Below are 23,487 nucleotides of genomic sequence, written 5' to 3' on the forward strand. Positions count from 1 at the left end.
TCTCGGGTCACACAATAATAATGGCGACTTGGGCAAGGGACTGGAGGTTGACTGCGTAATGGTAACATCGTGTTTATGTTACTGGACTAGTAATCCAGTAGACCTGGACTAATGATCTGGAGACATGAGTTCAAATCCCACCACAGCAGCTGGGGAATTTATATTCAATGAATTAAATAAATCTGGAATAAAAAACTAGTATTACTAATAGACCATGAAACTACTGGATTGTTGTAAAAACCCATCTGGTTCACTAATGCCCTTTAGGGGAGGAAATCTGCTGTCCTCACCCGGTCTGGCCTATGTGTGACTCCAGGCCCACAGCAATGTGGTTGACTCTTAACTGCCCTCTGAAATGGCCTAGCGAGCCCCTCCATTGTCAAGAAGGCGGCTCACCACCACCTTCTCGAGGGCAATAAATGCTAACTTTCCCAGTGACCCCCACATCTTGTGATTGAATTTTTTTTTTAAACTGTACCAGAGCAAGAGAGTGCACCACCTTCAAAAGAGGTGGGGAGAAAATTGGAAAGAAAAAATATTTGATTAGAAGAAAGTTCAGCAGTGCAAGCCAAGTGGCCTTGGTTGTTTTCTTTGGAACAGAGGAGGCTGAGGGGGCGATTTAATTGAGGTGTATAAAATTATGAGGGGCCTAGATAGAGTGGATAGGAAGGACCTATTTTCCCCAGCAGAGAGGTCAGTAACCAGGGGGTATAGATTTAAAGGAATAGGTAGAAGGATTAGAGGGGAGTTGAGAAATTTTTCACCCAGAGGGTGGTGGGGGTCTGGAACTCACTGCCTGAAAGGGTGGTAGAGGCAGAAACCCTCATCACATTTAAACAGTACTTGGATATGCACTTGAAGTGCTGTAACCCACAGGGCTACGGACCAAGAGCTGGAAAGTGGGATTAGGCTGGAGAGCTCTTTGTCAGCCGGCACAGACACGATGGGCTGCCATCATTTCTGGGCAGCAGCTCAACCCATCCATGGAGGTTAGCGATAAGATTTCGCAATCACTGACCTGTGCGGACCTTCCTCAGCTTCCTTCTCTTTTTCTCTACAAAAGAGATGGCTGAGAGATTAAAACTATCAGGAAAGACTGAATAGGATCTATCCTGGCGCTCTTTACTCTAGAGAAGAGAAGGCTGAGAGGTGACCTAATAGAGGTCTTTAAAATTATGAAAGGGTTTGATTGGGTAGAGGTAGAGATGTTTCCACTTGTGGGGGAGTCTAAAACTAGGGGCCATAAATATAAGACAGTCACTAATAAATCCAGTAGGGAATTCAGGAGAAACTTCTTTACCCAGAGAGTGGTGAGAATGTGGAACTCGCTACCACAGGGAGTAGTTGAGGCAAATAGCATAGATGCATTTAAGAGGAAGCTAGATAAACATGTGAGGGAGAAAGAAATAGAACATAAGAACATAAGAAATAGGAGCATTCAGCCATTCGGCCCCTCAAGCCTGCTCCGCCATTTAATGATATCATGGCTGATCTGATCTTGGCCTCAGCTCCATTTTCCTGCCCGCTCCCCATAACCTTCGACTCCCCTGTTGCTCAAAAATCTGTCGATCTCAGCCTTGAAGGATATGTTGATGGTATTAGATGAAGAGGGGTGGGAGGAGGCTCGTGTGGAGCATAAACACCGGCACGGACCTGTTGGGCCGAATGGCCTGTTCCTGTGCTGTACATTCTATGTAAGCTAATGGCTGTTGCTTGGGCGCTGTGGGAAAAGCAACAGATTCGGCAGCATCAAGAAACTATGAGGTGACTACACTGCTTCCTCTTCAATACACAGAGAGAGTATGGTCTAGGCTTTCCTCGCTAAACCCAACCACAAACAGTCAGTGTGGAGGCGGTAATTGAGGGAACATATGGTGGTGAGTTGTCCCACTGAGACTTTGTCCCCAAAAGAACCCATCGTAACTTTCCTCGGGGGAAGCCACGAGGAAGTGAGACCTCCCACCTCACCATATGTAAACGGAAATGGGCAGGAGGGCTTTGCTTGATCCTGCTATTTTCCTTGGTTTGCACCCATGCAGTGAACATCACTGTAAATATAGCAACACATGAACAGGAACAGGAGTAGGCCATTCAGCCCCTTGAACCTGTTCCGTCATTCAATTTGCTTTGTGGATGCATGCCAGAATGATACCAGGGCTTAGAGGGTTACATTATGAGGACAGCTGGCATAAACTTGGCTTGTATTCCCTAGAGTACAGACGATTGAGGGGTGATCTGATCGAGGTGTTTAAAATGTTAGAAGGATTCGATGTGGTAGATACAGAGAAACTATTTCTTCTGTTGGGGGACTCAAGAACGAGTGGACATCATCTTAAGATTAGATCTAGGCCATTTAGGAGTGAAATCAGGGAGCACATTTTCACACAAAGGGTAGCGGAAATCTGGAACTCTCGCCCCTGAAAGGCTGTGGATGCTGGGGGGTTAATTGCTGCTTTCAAGACTGAGATCAACAGATTTCTGTTGGGTAAGGGTATCAAGGGATATGGAGCAAAGGCGGGTAAATGGAGTTGAGGTGCAGATCAGCCGTGATCTCATTGAATGGTGGAACAGGCTCGAGGGGCTGAATGGCCTCCTCTCGTTCCTCTTCTGCTCTCAGCTCCTCCTTCTCACTCGTGTTCTGTGTGTGTCACCCCGTGAGATACCTTATCTCTTGCTTATTTACATCTCTCCAAAGCGGCTGGAGCTTGAATTAATGAGGTGCTATAATGGTGTCGACGAAGCTGGTGCATAAGTTGTTGCTCTGGAGACAGGAAACCCTTCAGACCAGCCATCTTGTAGGAGTGCAGCATCTAGGAGGATCACAAAGGGAATGCTTTTAGGAGAGCATCCCATCACATGTAACTTAGAAAAAGTGATTGAGCCGTGATAGGAGGCCCTACAATTAAGGAAAATATCTGCAGACAGTATTATAGGTGCTCCACTCCGGTGTCAGCCCTGGCCCAGTGGGTCGCACTCTGTGTCAGAAGGTTGTGGGTTCAAGTCCCACTCCAGAGACATGAGCACAAAAATCTAGACTGACACGCCAGGGCAGTACTGAGGGAGTGCTGCACTGTCAGAGGTGCTGTCTTTCAGATAAACCGAGGCCCCGTCTGCCCTCTCAGGTAGAAATAAAAGACCCAATGGCTCTATATTGAAGAATATATATATATTTATCCCTCAATCAACATTACTAAATCATGATTTGGTCATTATCACATTGCTGTTTGTGGGAGCTTGCTGTGTGCAAATTGGCTGCCATGTTTCCTACATTACAACAGTGACTACACTTCAAAAGTACTTCATTGGCTGTAAAGCACTTATTGATGTCCTGAAGTTGTGAAAGGCGCTGTAGAAATGCAAGTCTTTCATTCTATTACCAAACCGCTCCTGGCAGCTCCCCTCCAACCTCGTCATCTCCCACTGCCTCCCTGGTGTGTCTGTCGAGGAGTTGACGGACTTACTGCTTGTGGTGCTTGAGGGTCTGATGGTTGCTACTCCGGTGGTCCCTGTGGTACTTCTTTGCTGCTGATTGTGGCCAAACTTTTCCTTTAGAAGGAGAATACAGATTGAGTACGGCCAAGTGATGGACCCAACATTAGTTTAACCCAGGTGTCTACAGACATTCCATGGTGAGAATACTTTTATCGAATCATAAAGGTTCAGGCTGTGCATCAATCTCTTAATTTTTCACTCTAACATTAATACCCTTGGTTAAAGGGAGCGGGATATGACACAGTGGAAAGGTGCAACGGGGTGTGTGCGTGTGAGTGTATGCGTAAGTGTGCGTGTGTGCTTATGAGAGTGTGAGTGTATATGTTATCAATGTTCCCTTAAAGCTGCGCGGCCGCGCAGCGCTCTGGACCTCCCGCGCAGCCGGCTCACCGACTTTTCAGTGGGGAAAACCGCGCATGCGCTGTATTGTGAATGGGCCGCTCAGCTCCTTAAAGAGGCCGTGCACCAAAACAAATTAAAGAGAACATTGATGTGCATGTGTGTGTGTGAGTGTGAGAGGGTGTGTGTGAGGGTCTGTGTGAGTGAGTGTGTGAGTGAGTGAATGTGTTTGTGTGAGTGTGAGTCAGTGTGTGTGAGTCTGTGTGAGTGTGCGTACATGTGACTGTGAATGTGTGTATGCGTGCGAGTGTGTGCGTGTATGTGAGTTTGAGTGTGTGTGTGTGAGTGTGCGCGTGAGTGTGCGTGCATGTGTTTGAGTGTGTGTATGTATACATGTGAGTGTGTGTGCGTATGTGTCTGAGTCTGTGTGTATGTGTGCATGTGTGTGTCTGAGTGTGTGTGTATGTGTGTGTGTGTATGTGTGCACGTGTGTGTATGTGTGTGGTGTGTGTATGTGTATACAGTTTAGAAATGAGAAAATCACCTTGCTAACATGTAGGACGCCACAAGAGTGGGAGAGAGGATGAAGTCAATCGAGCAGTGCTGCAGTGGGGAGGTGACAGCAGGAGAGTTCCCCTAGATTGACAGTGTTCATGTGTCCATTTCTTTCAGTGGAGTGGAGTTACTCTGAAAGCTTTGAAAGCAGAGTAGGAGCTGCTATTGTCGAGGATGTGAAGACACTGCAGTGTGCGATCGAAGGCCTCGACACGGTCAGTGGCAGCCGGGTACACTCTGGACTTGCGCTTGGTCTTTATCTTTTATCTATAGCAAAGTTGATACTGAAACTGTAAATTGAGATTCACACCCCACACTACCTGAAGGTTCAACATGAACGTTCTCTGATATCCATTCGCGGGAACTCTCACCTCACAGCAATGCCGGATCTGGTTGTCTGGCCGATATTCCCATTCACATCATGTTAACGAACAGTTAGAGCTTCACCTTTCCCATGTAACCTACAACTCGTTGTTTGTGCATATATTTATAAATTTACTCACAAATCCAATGGTGCGTCACTCATGGTCAGAGGACACACTGAGCTAGGATATCTGAAGCGTGAGAGTTGAAGCGTGACACTTTCAAGAAATGCGTGCTATATGCGTGATATTTAATATGAATAGATAAGTTTTTTTTTAATGCAAGCTCTCCCGATGGCTCAGTTTTAGTTTTATTGAGTTCAGGTCACCGCCAATATTGAAAAGAATAAGAGAGCAGACAAACAACGCTCGAAAAACCCTCACACACTCGGCTTTTCCACCTCCCATTTTACCAACAAAACGCACAAAAGGTTAAAGTTCACACGCACACACGCCGCGCGAGTATTAACATTGAGATCACACGCCCAACAAAAGTGACGGTTACTCATTTTTTTATTTGAAAGTCACAAATGCAACTAACCACCTCGGGATTCCCTTTAGAAACATAGAAACATAGAAAAATCGAAGCAGGAGCAGGCCATTCGGCCCTTCGAGCCTGCTCCACCATTCAATATGATCATGGCTTATCCTCTATCTCAATACCATATTCCCGCTCTCTCCCCATAACCCTTAACGCCTTTTGTGTCTAGAAATCTATCTATCTCCTTCTTAAATATATTCAGTGACTTGGCCTCCACAGCCTTCTGTGGTAGAGAATTCCACAGGTTCACCACCCTCTGAGTGAAGAAATGTCTCCTCATCTCAGTCCTAAATGTCCTACCCCGTATCCTGAGACTGTGACACCTCATTCTAGACCCCCCAGCCAGGGGAAACATCCTTCCTGCATCCAGTCTGTCTAGCCCTGTCAGAATTTTATACGTTTCAATGAGATCCCCTCTCATTCTTCTAAACTCTAGTGAATACAGGCCTAGTCGACCCAATCTCTCCTCATACAACAGTCCTGCCATCCCAGGAATCAGTCTGGTGAACCTTCGCTGCACTCCCTCTATGGCAAGTATATCCTTTCTTAGGTAAGGAGACCAAAAGCTATGTGTGGCTGACGTACTTTCCAAGACTGGGCTCGAACGAGGGGAACGTGGACATAAGATTAAAATGTGAGAGATTTAGGACAGAGAGCAGGAGAAAACATTTTTACGCAGAGGGTTGTGAGAATGTGGAATGCACAACCGGAGTCAGTGACTGAACCGCAGACCAGGCCAACATTATACAGTCGGGTAGACAGCTGGTTGAAGGAAAGATAAGATGGGAACGAGATGGGCACGTGGATTTGGGACAACTGCTCATGTGGAGAGTAAACCCCAGCATGGATATGGTTGGGCCCCATGGCCTGGTTCCATGTTGTAATCCCTATATGTAATTCTATGTAACGTGTAATCCCACTGATAATCGCGGTCCAGCTTTATAAATGAAGAGTGGCCATTGAGGCAAGGTGCCACCTGTGGGCCTGAGTTAACGCCCACACAGGTAAAATGTGGCAAAAGCAGGTCGTCGGTGGCACTTTCCTTTGTGTCGCTCGTACGGTTTGGTTTGGTCAATTTTACGGCGGCGGCATATCTCTGGCTTTCGGTGACATTGTTCAAAGATGCCAGCTTTCCTTGAGTGGTTTGTGATGCCATCTGACACTGCCCCTTTCAAAACACCCACGTACATCTGTTATACGGAGCGCTGTCAGGCCGAGGAGTAGTTGCAAGGCTGTAGCTGCATCTGGAAGTCCAGATAATGTCACTCAAAGATATAATGGTTCTCAGTCCCCGGAGATAAGATAGCAACCTTGAAATAACCCCGGAGTGTTGGGCTTTTTTTTTTGAGATGTAGTATGAGCTTCAGCTGGGCGGTTTGGGGAATTTTGGTGCAGGGGCGCGACAATTGGCCCTTAGTGGCCTTGGGCCCAAGAGGGGGAAATCAGTCAGCGTTGCGGCTTCTGACTGCAGAAGTGAGTGCCAAAGGGCAAATAAAACCCTGAAGTATGCGGTCAAAGGCTTTCAGGAGAGGCGAACAGAGCATGGTGGAAAATGGGCATTAAAAAGCTGCCTTGGATCGCTCTACAGAGAGCCGGCACGGACTCGATGGGTTGAATGGCCTCCTTCCGTGCCGTTATGACTCTATGATGCTCTGACCCCATTCTTTGGGAATGGTTTTGACTTGGTGGGGGGGAGGGGAATGCTGATCAAGTTAGCGAGGAGCGGCCGCAATCGGCAGAAGGAAGCCTGCAGGCTTCCTTGAGCTGTCTGGGTGTGGGGAGGGAGGGGCGTGGCACTCCTGCTCCTCCTGACTCACAAGGTGGGCTGCAAAAGGCACTTACCTTCTAGAGCCTGCAGCTCCCGCCTCCATTTTGCTGCCGGGTTTCCCGAGCCTCGGGAAACCCGGTCGGCAGCTGTTCAATTTAAAGCAGGCCCCTAACTGCACTGTGTGAGCCTGAGTTCAATGTGATAATGAAGTGCCCCGCTTCTCCAAGATGGGACACTTGCACGCTACGCGACCCGGCGTAAAAATGGTGGCAGGCTCGGGTTGGATCGCATTCCCCATTAAAAAAAATTTTACCTCCCCCCACTCTCCCACACCCAACCCGACCACCCCTTCCTGCTCGTAGTGGGGGGAGGAGTTAATATCAAGGCCTTTATCTCCCCTCCTGATCTTTGCGGTCTGAGAGGCAGACAGCAAGAGAAGCAACTTTACACAGAGAGCTGTTTAGTTAGTGGCTGAGGCAGAAAAGAAAAGCAGTGGTCCAAGTACCAACCCCTGGGGAACACCTTCCTCCAGTCCGAAAAACAACCATTCACCACTACTCACTGTTTCCTGTCACTTAGCCAATTTCATATCCATTCTGCCACTATCCCTTTTATTCCATGGGCTTCAACTTTGCTGGTAAGCCTATTATGTGGCACATTGTCGAACACCTTTTGGAAATCCATGTACACCACGTCAACCGCATTACCCTCATCAACCCTCTCTGTTACCTCATCAAAAAACTCAATCAAGTTAGTTAAACACGATTTGCCTTTAACAAATCCATGCTGGCTTTCCTTAATTAATCCACACTTGTCCAAGTGACTGTTAATTTTTGTCCCTGATTATTGTTTTGAAAAGCTTCCCCACTACCACGGTTAAACTGACTGGCCTGTAGTTGCTGGGTTTATCTTCACACCCTTTTTTGAACAAGGGTGTAACATTTGCAATTCTCCAGTCCTCTGGCACCACCCCCGTATCCAAGGAGGATTGGAAGATTATGACCAGAGCCTCTGTAATTTCCACCTTTACTTCCCTCAGCATCCTAGGATGCATCCCATCCGGTCCTGGTGACTTATCTACTTTAAGTACAGCCAGCCTTTCTAGTACCTCCTCTTTATCAATTTTTATCCCATCCAGTATCTCAACTACCTCTTCTTTCACTATGACTTTAGCAGCATCTCCTTCCTTGGTGAAGACAGATGCAAAATACTCATTTAGTACCTCAGCTTTGCCCGCTGCCTCCAAGCATAGGTCTCCATTTTGGTCCCTAATCAGCCTCACCCCTCCTCTTACTATCCGCACCATCTGGTACTGTGCACGCGTGACCGGATCGCGTGCACATGTGCAGTACCGAACAGGGGGCGCATGCACAGAGGGACCAGAAAACTGGGGAAATAATCACAGTGTAAACACAATAATCACATTTAATATTTCTCCCCAGCCTCCTCCTCCAGTTTTCCTCCCCTTACTCGGCTAACTTTATGCCCACCCCCCAAGACAATTCCCAGCGAGACTCACTGAATAGCAAATTGAATCTGGAACCCTGGCAGATTAGATTCTCCCTCCCTACCCCATGGGCACGGAGGTCATGCCCGGATTGCAGCTCCAGCTGAAATCATTAAAACAACATTGAATGGCGGTCGAATAACTTTCACCCTGACTTCTCTCTTGCCCTCAGGGAGCTCCCTACTACGTGCGTGTTTCAGCTTACAACGCGAAAGGTTGGGGACCACCCCAGGTATCGACTCCTCCCTGTGCTGCTCCATCCAGTAAGTGATGACGATTATTGTTGATATAACCTCAGAAAGAAAGACAGACTTACATTTCTACAGCGCCTTTCACAACCTCAGGACGTCCCAAAGCGCTTTGCAGCCAATGAGATACTTTTTGAAGTGTAGTCACTGTTGTAAAGTGGGAAACGCGGCAGCCAAATTGCGCACAGCAAGCTCCCACAAACAGCAATGTGATAATGACCAGATAATCTGTTTTTAGTGATGCCGATTGAGGGATAAATATTTGCCACAACACCGGGAGAACTCCCCTGCTCTTCTTCGAAATAGTGCCGCGGGATCTTTTATGTCCACCTGAGAGAGCAGACGGGGCCTCGGTTTAACGTCTCATCCGAAAGACGGCACCTCCGACAGTGCAGCGCTCCCTCAGCACTGCACTGGAGTGTCAGCCTGGATTTTTGTGCTGCAGTCTCTGGAGTGGGGCTTGAACCCACGACCTTCTGACTCAGAGGCGAGGGTGCTGCCCACTGAGCCACAGCTCAGCATTGCTCAAGTGGCATTCGATATTAGTCTTGTGAACACAGAGGGCGTTTTAGTGGTCAAAGTAATGGGAGCAGAAATTTGTCTCAGGCGGTAGCCCAAAGCAACTGGTATCAGATCGGCCTCCAGTCAATAGAACTCAGTATCGGTGGTGGGGGGGGTTTGGGGGCAGGGCGTGAAGCGATACCGCCCGCGACAAATTTCTACCCCACTGTCTCTTCTTTGAGGTGAGATTATTTTTCTCTTTTTATCTCCCCTCCTCTCCTGACGAATCAGGCAAGGACAAGGTTCCATAAACATCAGCAGCCCTCTGGTATCTCACTCAGTGGCCATTGTCCATGTCGGAGCCGAGGCAGTGAGTTTGGTTATTTAACTGTAGAGCCAATCTTACCCAAGATCCATATAATTGTACTTTCCAGCTCAGGGTAGGAGTGGGAATCCTGGCAGATATTTCCTCTCCCAAGCCCCAGGGACTTACCCAGCGGTAAATTGTAGTGGTCCCACCTCCTCGGTGAGATTGCCAATTTTCAATGGCAAATGAAGACCAATTTGTGGTGTAGACTCACCCATCAGCAATTGGACTGAGATTGCCCAAACTCATGCCACGTAGGGCTCTCGGAGCCAGAAAATGATTGGACTCCAGACCTAGCCGTGCCTCTAGCCAAGCTGTTCCAGTACAGCTACAACACTGGCATCGACCCGACAGTGTGGAAAACTGCCCAGGTATGTCCTGTCCACAAAAAGCAGGACAAATCCAATCCGGCCAATTACTGCCCCATCAGTCTACTCTCAATCATCAGCAAAGTGATGGAAGGTGTCATCGACAGTGCTATCAAGCGGCACTTACTCACCAATAACCTGCTCACCGATGCTCAGTTTGGGTTCCGCCAGGACCACTCGGCTCCTGACCTCATTACAGCCTTGGTCCAAACATGGACAAAAGAGCTGAATTCCAGAGGTGAGGTGAGAGTGACTGCCCTTGACATCAAGTCAGCATTTGACCAAGTGTGGCATCAAGGATCCCTGGTAAAATTAAAGTCAATGGGAATCAGGTGGAAAACGCTCCACTGGCTGGAGTCATACCAAGCACAAAAGAAGATGGTTGTAGTTGTTGGAGGTCAATCATCTCAGCCCCAGGACATCACTGCAGGAGTTCCTCAGGGCAGTATCCTAGGCCCAACCATCTTCAGCTGCTTCATCAATGATCTTTCCTCCATCATAAGGTCAGAAGCGGGGAAATTCGCTGATTGCACAGTGTTCAGTTCCATTCACAACTCCTCAGATAATGAAGCAGTCCATGCCCAAACACAGCAAGACCTGGACAACATTCAGGCTTGGGTTGGTAAGTGGCAAGTAACATTTGCGCCACACAAGTGCCAGGCAATGACTATCTCCAACAAGAGAGAGTCTAACCACCGTCCCATGACATTCAACAGCATTACCATTGCCGAATCCCCCACAATCAATATCCTGGGGGTCACCATTGACCAGAAACTTAACTAGACCAGCCACATAAATACAGTGGCTACAAGAGCAGGTCAAAGGCTGGGTATTCTGTAGTGAGTGTCTCACCTCCTGACTCCCCAAAGTCTTTCCACCATCTACAAGGCACAAGTCAGGAGTGTGATGGAATACTCCCAACTTGCCTGGATGAGTGCAGCTCCAACAACACTCAAGATGCGCGACACCATCCAGGTCAAAGCAGCCCGCTTGATTGGCACCCCATCCACCACCTTAAACATTCACTCCCTCCACCACCGGCGCACCGTGGCTGCAGTGTGTACCATCTACAAGATGCACTGCAGCAACTCGCCAAGGCTTCTTCGGCAGCACCTCCTAAACCCGCGACCTCTTCCACCTAGAAGGACAAGGGCAGCAGACGCATGGGAACACCACCACCTCGTGAATGAATTAAAAAAATCAGCCTGAGCTGTATTTGAACCAGATCCCAAAGATCTATCTCATTATGTCACTTATTATAAAAGTTAATTTCTTTCCTCCCTCTGATTCCCCACTTCCAGGCTAAAGAAGCAGCAGAATTAGCGTACCAACTAGGGAAATTAATTACAATCGTTAAAGAATCCAAGAATTACCTAGCTCTGAGATAATGTTTAAGGGGAAGCTAGATAAGTACATGAGGGAGAAAGGAATAAAAGGATATGCTAATCAGGTGAGATGAAGAGGGGTGGGAGGAGGCTCGTGTGGAGGATAAACACCGGCACGGCCCAGCTGGGCCGAATGGCCTGTTTCTGTGCTGTACATTCTATGTAATGTCTACGGATGTTGTCAGTTATGAGCTGTTTACGTTGAAGGACACGACGGGGCCTTGGGTTATCACGCTATCCTGTCAGACTCTGGGTCCTGGCTCCAGGATGGACTGATGGGGGTGGAAGTATTCTCTCCCTGTAGACTATGTGTGAAATGAGTTTGGGACAGTTCCTGGAGACTGTGAATCTATAACACAAAACACAGTTACAGTTCTTTGTCAGTCCCATGCAGTCGACAGGCGTGTCTTGTGTTGGAAATGGTCACCGGAGGTAGGTTGTTGAGGCGGAGGAGCATCTACCCATACTATCCCTGATGTCGGAGTGCTTGATGCTGACACTAGTGCCAAAAGATACAACATTTTCTATTGTGACTTCTGTTAAGAAGCCCCAAAAAAAATCTATTGATTTACAAAGACGTAAGGGGTAAAGGCTGTCATTTTGACTTTGGGCAATAGTGAAGAACGGGTGACATCAGATCAGCCGCCCGTTAAACATCGGTCATTGGAGATGAAAATCGGGAGAGCTGTGTAAATGCCGGCTGATCCGCCATCGCCCGTTTCACACGGTCGCTCAAAGTCATAATTACCCCCAAATTATCTATTCTAAAAACGGGACAGGAATCTTTGTTACTTAGGAGACTCATGAATGTTTAAACGCAGTGTCTGTGCTCTGTCCCCCCCCCCCCCGTGCAGGTTGGAAGGAGTGCGCTGAAGTTAAGCTGAGGCAGAAGGACCAAGGCCAAGCGGTGCAGCAGCTTCTGGAGCAGGTCAAGGGTCCACGGCATCGGAGTTTCTTCTTGGGTCAGTGCATACGAGAATCTAAACTTCATTCATAGCCGTGGCCTAGCCCCCTTACATCAAGTCAGTTGGGACAGATTGCTGTAGGTAAAGAGACCCACATTTATCTCTTTTCTTGAGCAGTAATGAAAATGGCTACTTGACATTCAACGGCATTACCATCGCCGAATCCCCACTATCAACATCCTGGGGGTCACCATTAACCAGAAATTTAACTGGACCAGCCACATAAATACTGTGGCAGCAAGAGCAGGTCAGAGGCTGGGTATTCTGCGGCGAGTGTCTCACCTCCTGACTCCCCAAAGCCTTTTACCATTTACAAGCCACAAGTCAGGAGTGTGATGGAATACTCTCCACTTGCCTGGATGAGTGCAGTTCCAGCAACACTCAAGAAGCTCGACACCATCCAGGACCAAGCAGCCCGCTTGATTGGCACTCCATCCACCACCTTAAACATTCACTCCCTCCACCACCGGCGTACCGTGGCTGCAGTGTGCACCATCTACAAGATGCACTGCAGCAACTCACCAAGGCTTCTTCGACAGCACCTCCCAAACCCGCGATCTCTTCCACCTAGAAGGACAAGGGCAGCAGGCGCATGGGAACACCATCACCTCCAAGTTCCCCTCCAAGTCACACACCATCCTGACTTAGAAATATATCGCCGACCCTTCATCGTCGCTGGGTCAAAATTCTGGAACTCCCTCCCTAACAGCACTGTGGGAGCACCTTCACCACACGGACTGCAGCGGTTCAAGAAGGTGGCTCACCACCACCTTCTCGAGGGCAATTAGGGATGGGCAATAAATGCTGGCCTTGCCAGCGGCACCCACATCCCATAAAAACAATTTTTTTTTAAAGTCATTGCTTCAGGTTCAATACCTTTATTTCTTCAGTCAGCATGCAAAGCACTTTGCAGGCAAAGTAGATTAAACAGGTAAGAGTGCAGAAATGTAGACATGCATTTCACTATTCTTTCACGGCACTAGCTTTTCTAAGCTCAAAATGTCTGTTTTTATATGTTCCTTGTCCCCCTTACTGAACTCGAATCTGCCTCTTCTCCCTTGATTGGATTCCTTCTGTCACCTTCCACTGCCTCTGGACTGAACCAAGGCCAAGGCTAACCCGCACATAGCATCCCTTATCTCGTCTGTCCTCCTCCTTTTCTCTGTCTGCTTTCTGTGTGAAAAGCAGCTGCATTTTAATAACTCCTTTTGGGGAAGAGTTGGATGGCGCCTCCTTTGGCACCCCGAAAAAGTTAGCCGCGGTACTGAAGGCCTCCGTCCCCTGATTAAAGGAGGGGCCTAGCGCAGCACGCACCGGGGCCCTGTTGGACCACCGGGGAGTGGGGTGCCGGCAAAAGAGCCCGGCACTCAAGAGGAGCTGAGCGACCGCAGGTGGAGGCGAGAGGGGGCAGGTGCTGGCAGGCAGCCCAAAGAAAAATGGCCGCCCAGCACCTGCCCTTTAATTTGCGCCGCCCCGGCAGCAAACACGGCACCCTGACCCCGTCGCACATATCGTCCGGTGGTAGGTCGGGGCGTGAGCCATGTTTGCGGCGGGGGCGCGAGGGGGCTACCAGCTACCGCCGCCGCTAACCTCCCGCTGAATTTCGCGGGAAGCGTTAGCGGCGCCGTGCCCGGGCACCAGGTGCTTTGCGCCCCGTTAGCGCCCCCTGTTCTGCGCTAACGGGAGGCACAAAGCAACCGAATTGTCCCCCCTTTGTCTTTACAGCCAAAAGGCCTTCTTCTGGCAGGCTTCCAGGGTGCAGGCACAATGCTTTATTCCAATCCATTTACCAGGCCTGGCTGGAAGGCGGCTGAATGATGTTATATTGGTACATAGTAAAACATTTACACAACAGCAGGTCACTTTCTATGTACAGTTGGACTTCATTGGACAGTTAGTTCCTGCCTATTTGGGAAGTATGCTGTCCCGCGCGGCACTGACTATGAAGGTCCCAGGGTTGACCTCCAGCCTCTGCCGAATTAGTTGGTCTCAGCCGGCCCAGCAATTGGAATGTTACCGCTGGTCCCCTGCAGCAAACTTGGGGTCAGGCGAGGACATAATCGAGTTGATCGGGGCTGGCCCACACAGCTGACTGGCCTGGCGACACCCGAGCCTGTCGGTGAAGAATGGCACTAGGGTTCTGTTCTGGAGGGCCAATCAGCACTCGGGAAACTGTCCGCTGTCTGAGACAAGACCTTTCAGAAGAGGACACTAATAGAGGGCTGTCTATTTACAAGGATAATACCAAAACTGAGAGGTTATAACTATCAGGAAAGATTGAACAGGCTGGGGCTCTTTTCTGTAGAAAAGAGAAGGCTGAGGGGTGACCTGATAGAGGGGCCTTTAAAATTATAATAGGGTTCGATAGGGTAGATGTAGAGAAGATGTTTCCACTTGTGGGGAGTCCAAAACTAAAGGCCATAAATATAAAATAGACATTAATAAATCCAATAAGGAATTCAGGAGAAACTTCTTCACCCAGAGAGTGGTTAGAATGTGGAACCTGCTACCACAGGGAGTGGTTGAGACGAATAACATAGATGCATTTGAGGGAAAGCTAGATAAACACGAGGGAGAAAGGAAGAGAAGGATATGTTGATGGGGTTAGATGAAGATGGGTGGGAGGGGGCTCATGTGGAGAATAAACAGCACCCTTGAGGTGTCAGCCATGGCTCAGTGGGCAGCACCCACACCTCTGAGTCTGAAGGTTCTGGGTTCAAGTCCCACTCCAGAGACTTGAGCATAAAAATCCAGGCTGATACTCCCGTGCAGTGCTGAGGGAGTGCTGCACTGTCGGAGGTGCCGTCTTTGAGATGAGATATTAAACCGAGGCCTTGTCTGCTCTCTCGGGTGGATGTAAATGATCTCATGGAATCCTATTCCGAAGAAGAGCAGGGGAGTTCTCCCTGGTGTCCTGGCCAATATTTATCCCTTAATCAACATAACAAAAGCAGATTATCTGCTCATTATCACATTGCTGTTTGTGGGAGCTTGCTGTGTATAAATTGGCTGCTGCGTTTCCTACATTACAACAGCGACTACACATCAAAAAGTACTTCATTGGCTGTAAAGTGCTTTGGGAGTGGTCGAGAAAGGTGCTATAGAAATGCAAGTCTTTATTTTTTGGTGGTGGGACGTGGAACAAAATAAACTCTTTAAAAGGAAGAATTGTACCCTGTGGTGTTCACCATTACAGACAACATTTTACTTCCACCTGCCCCCGCACCCCTTACACCCCCAGCACATCGCCCATCATTCACTACGTGAGTGGGATTAAACTAGGCGGCTGATTGTTTCTGTGCTGTAACGGTCTATGATTCCCTGATCTCGGTCTACATTAATCCCTATAGCCTAAATCCTATTCCCAACCAAATGTTCTTCCAGCTCCTTCTTGAAGGTGTTTAGCTGCCGTGGGCCGTGTTGTACAAGTGCTGTTGATAAAGCCCCGGTTGACCTGTCGTGTGGTCTTTTCCAGAAACGTCCAAGGTGCACACGCCTAGTAAGAAGCTCTCGGTCTCGCGCAGTCTCAAGTACCTCTTCCAAAACACGAGCAAGTTTGTCAAGACCCTGCAGAGGTGAGTGTGGTCGCTGCCCCCCATCTGAGCCTTGTCTGATGCACTGTTCTCAAGGGCTTCCATCAGGGGAATGACCGGGAGTCGGGAAACGGGGCGGGAACTGGCTGAGGAGTCAGGGGAGGTGGGGTGAGTAGTGGTGTGGGGGGGGTTGAGGTTTCAGATGAACGGGCGCGGTGGGACAGGGCTTTTAGTTGCCGACTGAAGTCAATTCTTAAAATAAAGTAATAAATAAGCAAAAAAAAAAAGAGCATTTGCTTCTAATATTATCACTAATTTCAGTCTGTGGGTTTTGCTCACAGTGAGAACTGGGTTGAGATCGAGAGGGAGGGGTTGATGCTGGGGGGAGATCGGGAGGGAGCCAGGAGATCGGGAGGGGGAGGGGGGAGATCAAGAGAGAGGGGTTGATGGTGGGGGAGATCGGGAGGGAGGGGGGAGAACGGGAGGGAGGGGAGAGATCGGGAGGTGGGGGGCAGATTGGGAGGGAGGGGGGCAGATTGGGAGGGAGGGGGACGATCAGGAGGGAGCCGAGGGGCGCCGGGACTGCTGTGAAGCTGGGAGGAGTGTTCCTGCTCTCCTACTCCTCCCAGCTCCACATTCAGGTACATATTACGATTTTTCTGGGACTCTCAGACAGTCCCTTTAAGGCTGTTCAACACAGCCCAATTTTGGGAAGGGGGCCTGCAACAGGCCTGACACCTGCTTCAATCGTGAGTCTGGAATGTGCACGCACAAGCATCCCGCCATATTGGATGCTTAGGCACCCGTTTTACGCCTGTAAAGAAGGCCTGGCAGCGAAGAATTTCTAGGTCATGTGTCAATGGTGGAACATCTCAGGTCAGCAGCCCACCTGAATTTAATCCATGCGGTTCCCTGCCTCTGGTCTTGTATCGCGAACTGACAAAGACCCAATTTTTAACTCCTTTTCTTTATTTGTTTTAGGGGGGTGTACTTAGCTGCCATTTTCTTCTACAAGGAAAACATTCTGGTTACGAACGAGGATCAACTCCCGATTGTTGAGATTGACAGCTCCTGCTCTTCCGACATGCAGGAATTCCTTTGGTTCTCTAAGGTACAAAGTTGGTCTCTCACTTACTTAGAACATAAGACGGGATCAGCTCCCTGTGTCAGTGCATCAATGCACTGGAGGACTCCGGGAGGGTCCCAGACCACAGACTGGCCCTTGGAAATGGATTAAACATTTATAAATCACTGGTTAGGCCTTAGCTAGGGTATCAGCTATGGCTCAGTTGGTAGCACCCTTGCCTCTAAGTCCAGAAGGTTAAGGTTCAAGTCCCACATCCAGAGAATTGAACTCAAACATTCAGGCTGTCATTCCACTGGAGTGCTGTCGGAGATGCCGTCTTTTGGATGAGACGTTAAACCGAGCCTCCGTCTGCTCTCTCAGGTGGATGTAAAAGCTCCCATGGCACTATTTCAAAGAAGAGCCAGGGAGTTCTCCCCGATGTCCTGGGGCCAATATTTATCCCTCAATCAACATCACTAAAACAGATTATCTGGCCATTATCACATTGCTGTTTGTGGGAGCTTGCTGTGTGCAAATTGGCTGCTGTGTTTCCTACATTACAACAGTGACTACACTTCAAAAAGTACTTCATTGGCTGTAAAGCACTTTGGGACGTCCGGTGGTCATAAAAGACGCTATATAAATGCAAGTCTTTCTTTTTATCTATGCTCTAATTTCAACTATAAGCCAATCTATCAAATTTAAATAAGTAACCAGTCAGACTTAAAATTAATTATTAATTAATATGAAATCAATCTAAATCCATTTACTAATTATAATCTAGACCTCAAGTGACTCTATTGGTTCTAGAAATAAATTACTGCTAACAAATATATAAAGATTAGAAATGGCAGCACAGGCAGTGTGTCGGGACTGCAGAATGTGGGAAGTTGTTGACAGCGAGACTGCCCCAGATGACCATATCTGTAGGAAATGCCTCTGTCCTGAGTCACTCTGGTTCAATGTCGTTTAGCTGGAGTGCAAGTTAGAGGCACGCCAACACATAAGGGAGGGGTAGGAATTTTTGAATAGTTTACTCCAGAGTACAGCCACACCTCATAACATAGAAACATAGAGGATAGGAGCAGGAGTAGGCAGTAGGAGTAAGAAAGCACAGGTGCAGGAAAGGGAGTGTGTGACTGTCAGCAGGGTAGGGGAACCAAGGGGAGGCAGAGAAGGAGGTCCCGCAGACATTGGTCCCATCCAAGAGGTATGAGGTAGTTGATACCTGTGAGGATAAGAAGGAAGGCTACAGGATGGATGGCCAGAACGATAACCATGGCACCGTGAAGCAGGTGGTAGTGCAAGGGGGGAGGGGGTGCAGAATAGAAAGGTTCTAGTCATATTCAATAATTAGGGGGATAGATAGTGTCCTCTACAGTCATAACCAAGAGTCCAGGATGGTGTATTGTCGAACTGGTGTCAGAGTAAAGGATCTCTCGGAGCAACAGGAGAGGAACTTGGAAAGAGAGGAGGAAGATCCAGTTGTCATGGTCTATGTTGGGACCAACAACACAGGGAAGAAAGGGGAGGAGGCCCTGCTGAAGGAATATCAGAAGCTATGAACTAAATTAAATAATAGGACCTTTTGGGTGGTAATCTCGGGATTACTACCCGAGCCATGTGCTAATTGGCATAGGGAGAGACAGAACAAGAAGGTGAACACGTGGCTGAAAGACTGGTGTGGGAAGGAGAGGTTCCATTTCATGGGACACTGGCACCAGTACCTGGGCAGGAAGGAGCTGCATCACTGGGACAGGGTCCACCTGAACCGGAATGGGACCAGAGTCCTGGCAAAAAGGATAAATTGGGCCGAGGATAGGACTTTAAACTAGTGAGGTGGGAGGAGGGATCTGGTGAAAATAACAGCAGCCTGAAGGTAAAAGAAATAGGAGATGAGAGTAAAGGTCAGACCAAGGAAAGGAATAAGGGTATCATAAACAGTCAGGGAACAGATAAAGTTATAGAGCATAAGTATAAAATGAATGTTAAAAATAAAATGAGAAGAACAAGTAATAAAAACAAATTAAATTGCCTATTCAGCAATGTACACAGCATTCGATACAGAATGGGGCAACTATGGGCACTAATTGGTAGCAAGGAACCCAATGTAGTAGGGATAACTGAACTGAAACATGGCTACACAATGAACACGATTGGCAGTTAAATATTGCAGGATATAATGTATTTAGAAGGCATAGGGAAGGAAGAAGGGGTAGCTGTATTAATTAGCGATAACATAATGGCAGTAAAAAAAGGGACACAACTAGCATTAAGGTAGAAACGGAATCCATATGGATTGAGATAAATGATAAGAAGGGATCGATCACACTACTAGGGGTAAACTACAGACCACCTAATAGTGGAAGGGAAGTGGAGGAAGAATTATGTAGGCAAATCTATCAAATGAGTAAAAGACAGAGAATAATGATCATCAACCATCCCCAAATAAACAGGCAAGAATAGGTAGGGAAAGGGGGGGAAAGGGAATAGAGTTTTTAAACAGTGTGTACAGGACTCCTTTCTTACCCAATACGCAAGAAGCCCAACAAGAGAGGAATCACTGCTGGATCTAGAAATGGGAAATGACCAGAGCAGATAAGAGAAGTAAGCATATGGGAACATCTAGGCAATAGCGATCACAACATAATAAGGTTTAAGATAATGATTGAGAAAGACACAAGTAACACTAAGATCAAAATAATAGATTGGAAAAAAGCTCATTTTGAGGGGGTGAGATTGGAACTAGGGAAGATAAACTGCAAGAAAATATTGACAAATAGATTGAACAGCAGTGGAAAATATTTAAAAAGTGATCAATAGAGTTCAGGAGAAATACATTCTGCTAAAAAACAAGAACTAGCCAATAATGAAACAGCTTGTTCAAAGAGGTAGGTTGTAAGGAGTGTCTTAAAGGAGGAGAGAGAGGTAGAAAGGCAGAGAGGTTTAAGGAGGGAAGTCTAGAGCTTAGGGTCCAGGCAGCTGAAGGTACGGCCACCAATGGTGGAGCGATGAAAATCGGGGATGCTCAAGAGGCCAGAATTGGAGGAGCGCTGAGGGGTCGGAGGGTTGTAGGGCTGGAGGAGGTTATAGAGATAGGGAGGGGCGAGGCCATGGATGGATTTGAACACAAAGGTGAGAATTTTAAAATTGAGGTGATGCTGGACCGGGAGCTAATGTAGGTCAGCGAGCACAGGGGTGATGGGTGAACGGGACTTTGGCCAAGTTAGGATATGGGCAGCAGAGTTTTGGATGAGCTCAAGTTAACAGAGGGTGGTAGGCCAGCCAGGAGAGAATTGAAATAGATGAGTCTGGAGGTAACAAAGACATGGATGAAGGTTTCAGCAGCAGATGAGTTGAAGCGGGGTGGAGATGGGCGATGTTAAATGAAATGGAAGTAGGCGGTGTTGCTGATGGAGAGGGCATGGGATCGGAAGCTCAGCTCAGGGTCAAATAGGACGCCGAGGTTGCGAACAGTCTGGTTCAGCCTCAGGCATTGGCCAGGGAGAGGGATGGAGTAGGCGGTTAGGGAACGCAGTTTGTGGTGGGGACCAGAGGCAATGGCTTCATTCTTCCCAATATTTAATTGGAGGATTTGTGTTGTGACCTCTCCCCAGCTCTCCTGTATGTGGAAGGACATCCAATGGCTGCGGCAGGGAATGAATTCCGCGCTGTCCTCCTCCTCGTCAGTGCTACAGACCAGGCAGAAGATGTTATTAGCAGTGTCCCAGCTCCAGGTATGAAGCTGCTTATTGGGCTGAGAACATCTTCACCTCAGCATCAGGATCTAATCGGAGACATAAGTTTTGGTCTTTAATTTTCTGACCATTGTATTTATACATCTTAAATTAAAATATATTTTTTACAACATCAGTTGATTACCGACTATTAGAAGCCACAATTTGAGATAATATTAATGAGTGTTTAGAAATGTTTGGGTTAATGAAGGGAGCGGTAGCATCGTGGTTATGTTACTGGACTAGTAATCCAGTCAGGCCTCGCCTAATGATCTCAGTAGATGTGAGTGCAAATCCCACCACAGCAACTGGGAAATTTAAATACAGGTAGACTATCCTTTACCCGAAAACCTCGGGACCAGCCGTGTTTCGGTTTTAGGAAAATTTCGGATTTCGGAAGGTGCGCGAAAACACTTCGGTTTTCAGAGTAATTCGGTTTGCGGGAGTGCGGATAAAGGATGCACTATCCCTTATCCAAAAGGGGGGGGGTCGGGGTCGGGGGTGGGGGTCGGCGGGGGGTCGTGGTCGGGGGTGGGGGTCGGCAAGGGTGGGGGGCGGGAGCCGGGGGGTCGGGGGTGGGGGTCGGCGGGGGTCGGGGTCATGCGCACGACTTACACTGAGCGATTTCGGTTTTCAGAAGTCATGCTTTGCGCCACTTTCGGCTTTCAGAGGTTTTCTGGTTTCGGATGTGCGGATAAAGGCTGGTACACTTACGCTGAGCGATTTTCGGTTTTCAGAAGTGCGGAAAAATGCTACACTATTCCTTATCCGGCTAGGCCTGTAAGTCGTGCGCCACTCTGGTCATGTCGTGCGCACGACTTACGCTGACCGAAAAAACCTTCGGTTTTTAGAGGGTTTCGGTTTTCGGAAGTCCGGATAAAGGGTAGTCTACCTGTACTGGTAATTAAATACATCTGCAGTAAAAAAAAAATAGCTAGCATCAGTAATGGTGACAGTGAAACTGTCAGATTGTTGTAAAAACCCATCTGGTTCACTAATGTCATTTAGGGAAGGAAATCTGCCGTCCTTACCTGGTCTGGTCTACTTGTGACTCCAGACCCTGTTAGCTGCCCTCTGGAATGGCCGAGCAAGCCACTCAGTTATTACAAACCACTACAAAAAACAATAATAAGAATAAAACCGGACGGACCATCCGGCATCAATCTAGCACCGGCTTCAGACCAGGACTGCAGCAGTTCAAGCAGACGGCTCACCACCACCTTCTCAAGGGCAAGTAGGGGTGGGCAATAAATGCTGGCCTTGCCAGCGACGCCCACATCCCAGGAACGAAAAAACAAATCATGTGCAGCAAGAATAAATTTGTTAAGAGCAAGTTGTCTTTGACAAATTTAACAACATGTTTTTTGGAGAGGTGACAGATTGGATAAATGAAGGGAATAGGAGGAGGCCATTCAGCCCCTCGAGCCTGTTCCACCATTCAGTTAGATCATGGCTGATCTGCATCTTAACTCCCATTTACCCGCCTTCGTTCCATAACCCTTAATACCCTTGCCCAGCAAAAATCTATGCATTGTGTGCAGATGGTGTTGGATAAAGTGTCTTACTAGAGGCTCGTTAGAAAAATCCAGGCATATAGTATAAGGAAATCATAGAGAGTGGGTTGATGGACAGGTGACAAGGGTAAATCGGATTGGAAAAGGGTTGGAGGAGGTGGACCCCAGGGATCAGTGCTGGACCCACTTTTCTTCTCAGTATTTGTCGAGGGTTTGGACTTGGACAAAGGGAGCACAATCTTAAAATTTACCCATGAGAAAAATAGGAGCATTGGGAACCAGTGAGGAGGACTGTAATAGAATTGAGGAAGACAAAGGCAGGTTCATGCAATGGGCAGACAGGCTTGTGCAGTGGGCAGACAGGTGCGTGCAATGGACAGACAGAGCGTGCAGTGGACAGACAGAGCGTGCAATGGATAGACAGAGCGTGCAATGGATAGACAGGTGCGTGCAATGGACAGACAGAGCGTGCAGTGGACAGACAGAGCGTGCAATGGACAGACAGAGCGTGCAATGGACAGACAGAGCGTGCAATGGATAGACAGGTGCGTGCAATGGACAGACAGAGCGTGCAGTGGACAGACAGAGCGTGCAATGGACAGACAGAGCGTGCAATGGACAGACAGAGCGTGCAATGGACAGACAGAGCGTGCAGTGGACAGACAGAGCGTGCAGTGGACAGACAGAGCGTGCAGTGGACAGACAGAGCGTGCAGTGGACAGACAGAGCGTGCAGTGGACAGACAGAGCGTGCAGTGGACAGACAGAGCGTGCAGTGGACAGACAGAGCGTGCAGTGGACAGACAGAGCGTGCAGTGGACAGACAGAGCGTGCAGTGGACAGACAGAGCGTGCAGTGGACAGACAGAGCGTGCAGTGGACAGACAGAGCGTGCAGTGGACAGACAGAGCGTGCAGTGGACAGACAGAGCGTGCAGTGGACAGACAGGCGCGTGCAGTGGACAGACAGGCGCGTGCAGTGGACAGACAGGCGCGTGCAGTGGGCAGACAGGCGCGTGCAGTGTGCAGACAGGCTCGTGCAGTGGGCAGACAGGTTCGTGCAATGGGCAGACAGAGCGTGCAATGAGCAGACAGAGCGTGCAATGGGCAGACAGAGTGACGTTATAAAACTCACTACGCATTTGGTTTGAGCATAAAGCAAGGCTTTAATCAACTTGTTTCAGAACATGAAGGTCTAGTTGTACTTCACTAGTTCCTCGTCTTACAAAATGTCCCTGGATA

General features: G+C 48.3%; 1 protein-coding gene across 1 annotated transcript in view; it reads left to right on the forward strand.

The window, feature by feature from the left end:
• LOC147098993 (ankyrin repeat and fibronectin type-III domain-containing protein 1-like) overlaps positions 1-23,487 on the forward strand; it is a 152,048-nt gene that overhangs the window by 88,542 nt on the left and 40,019 nt on the right. The window contains exons 7-12 of the mRNA XM_085969508.1: positions 4,504-4,601; positions 8,737-8,827; positions 12,288-12,395; positions 15,874-15,973; positions 16,913-17,042; positions 20,615-20,734. Coding sequence (XP_085825634.1) covers positions 4,504-4,601; positions 8,737-8,827; positions 12,288-12,395; positions 15,874-15,973; positions 16,913-17,042; positions 20,615-20,734 — 647 coding nt within the window. The remainder of the gene's footprint in view (positions 1-4,503; positions 4,602-8,736; positions 8,828-12,287; positions 12,396-15,873; positions 15,974-16,912; positions 17,043-20,614; positions 20,735-23,487) is intronic.

The sequence above is a fragment of the Somniosus microcephalus genome, chromosome 28 (genome assembly GCF_052327205.1).
Source record: "Somniosus microcephalus isolate GS21.2 chromosome 28, FLI_Smic_1.0, whole genome shotgun sequence".
Lineage (NCBI taxonomy): Eukaryota > Metazoa > Chordata > Chondrichthyes > Squaliformes > Somniosidae > Somniosus > Somniosus microcephalus.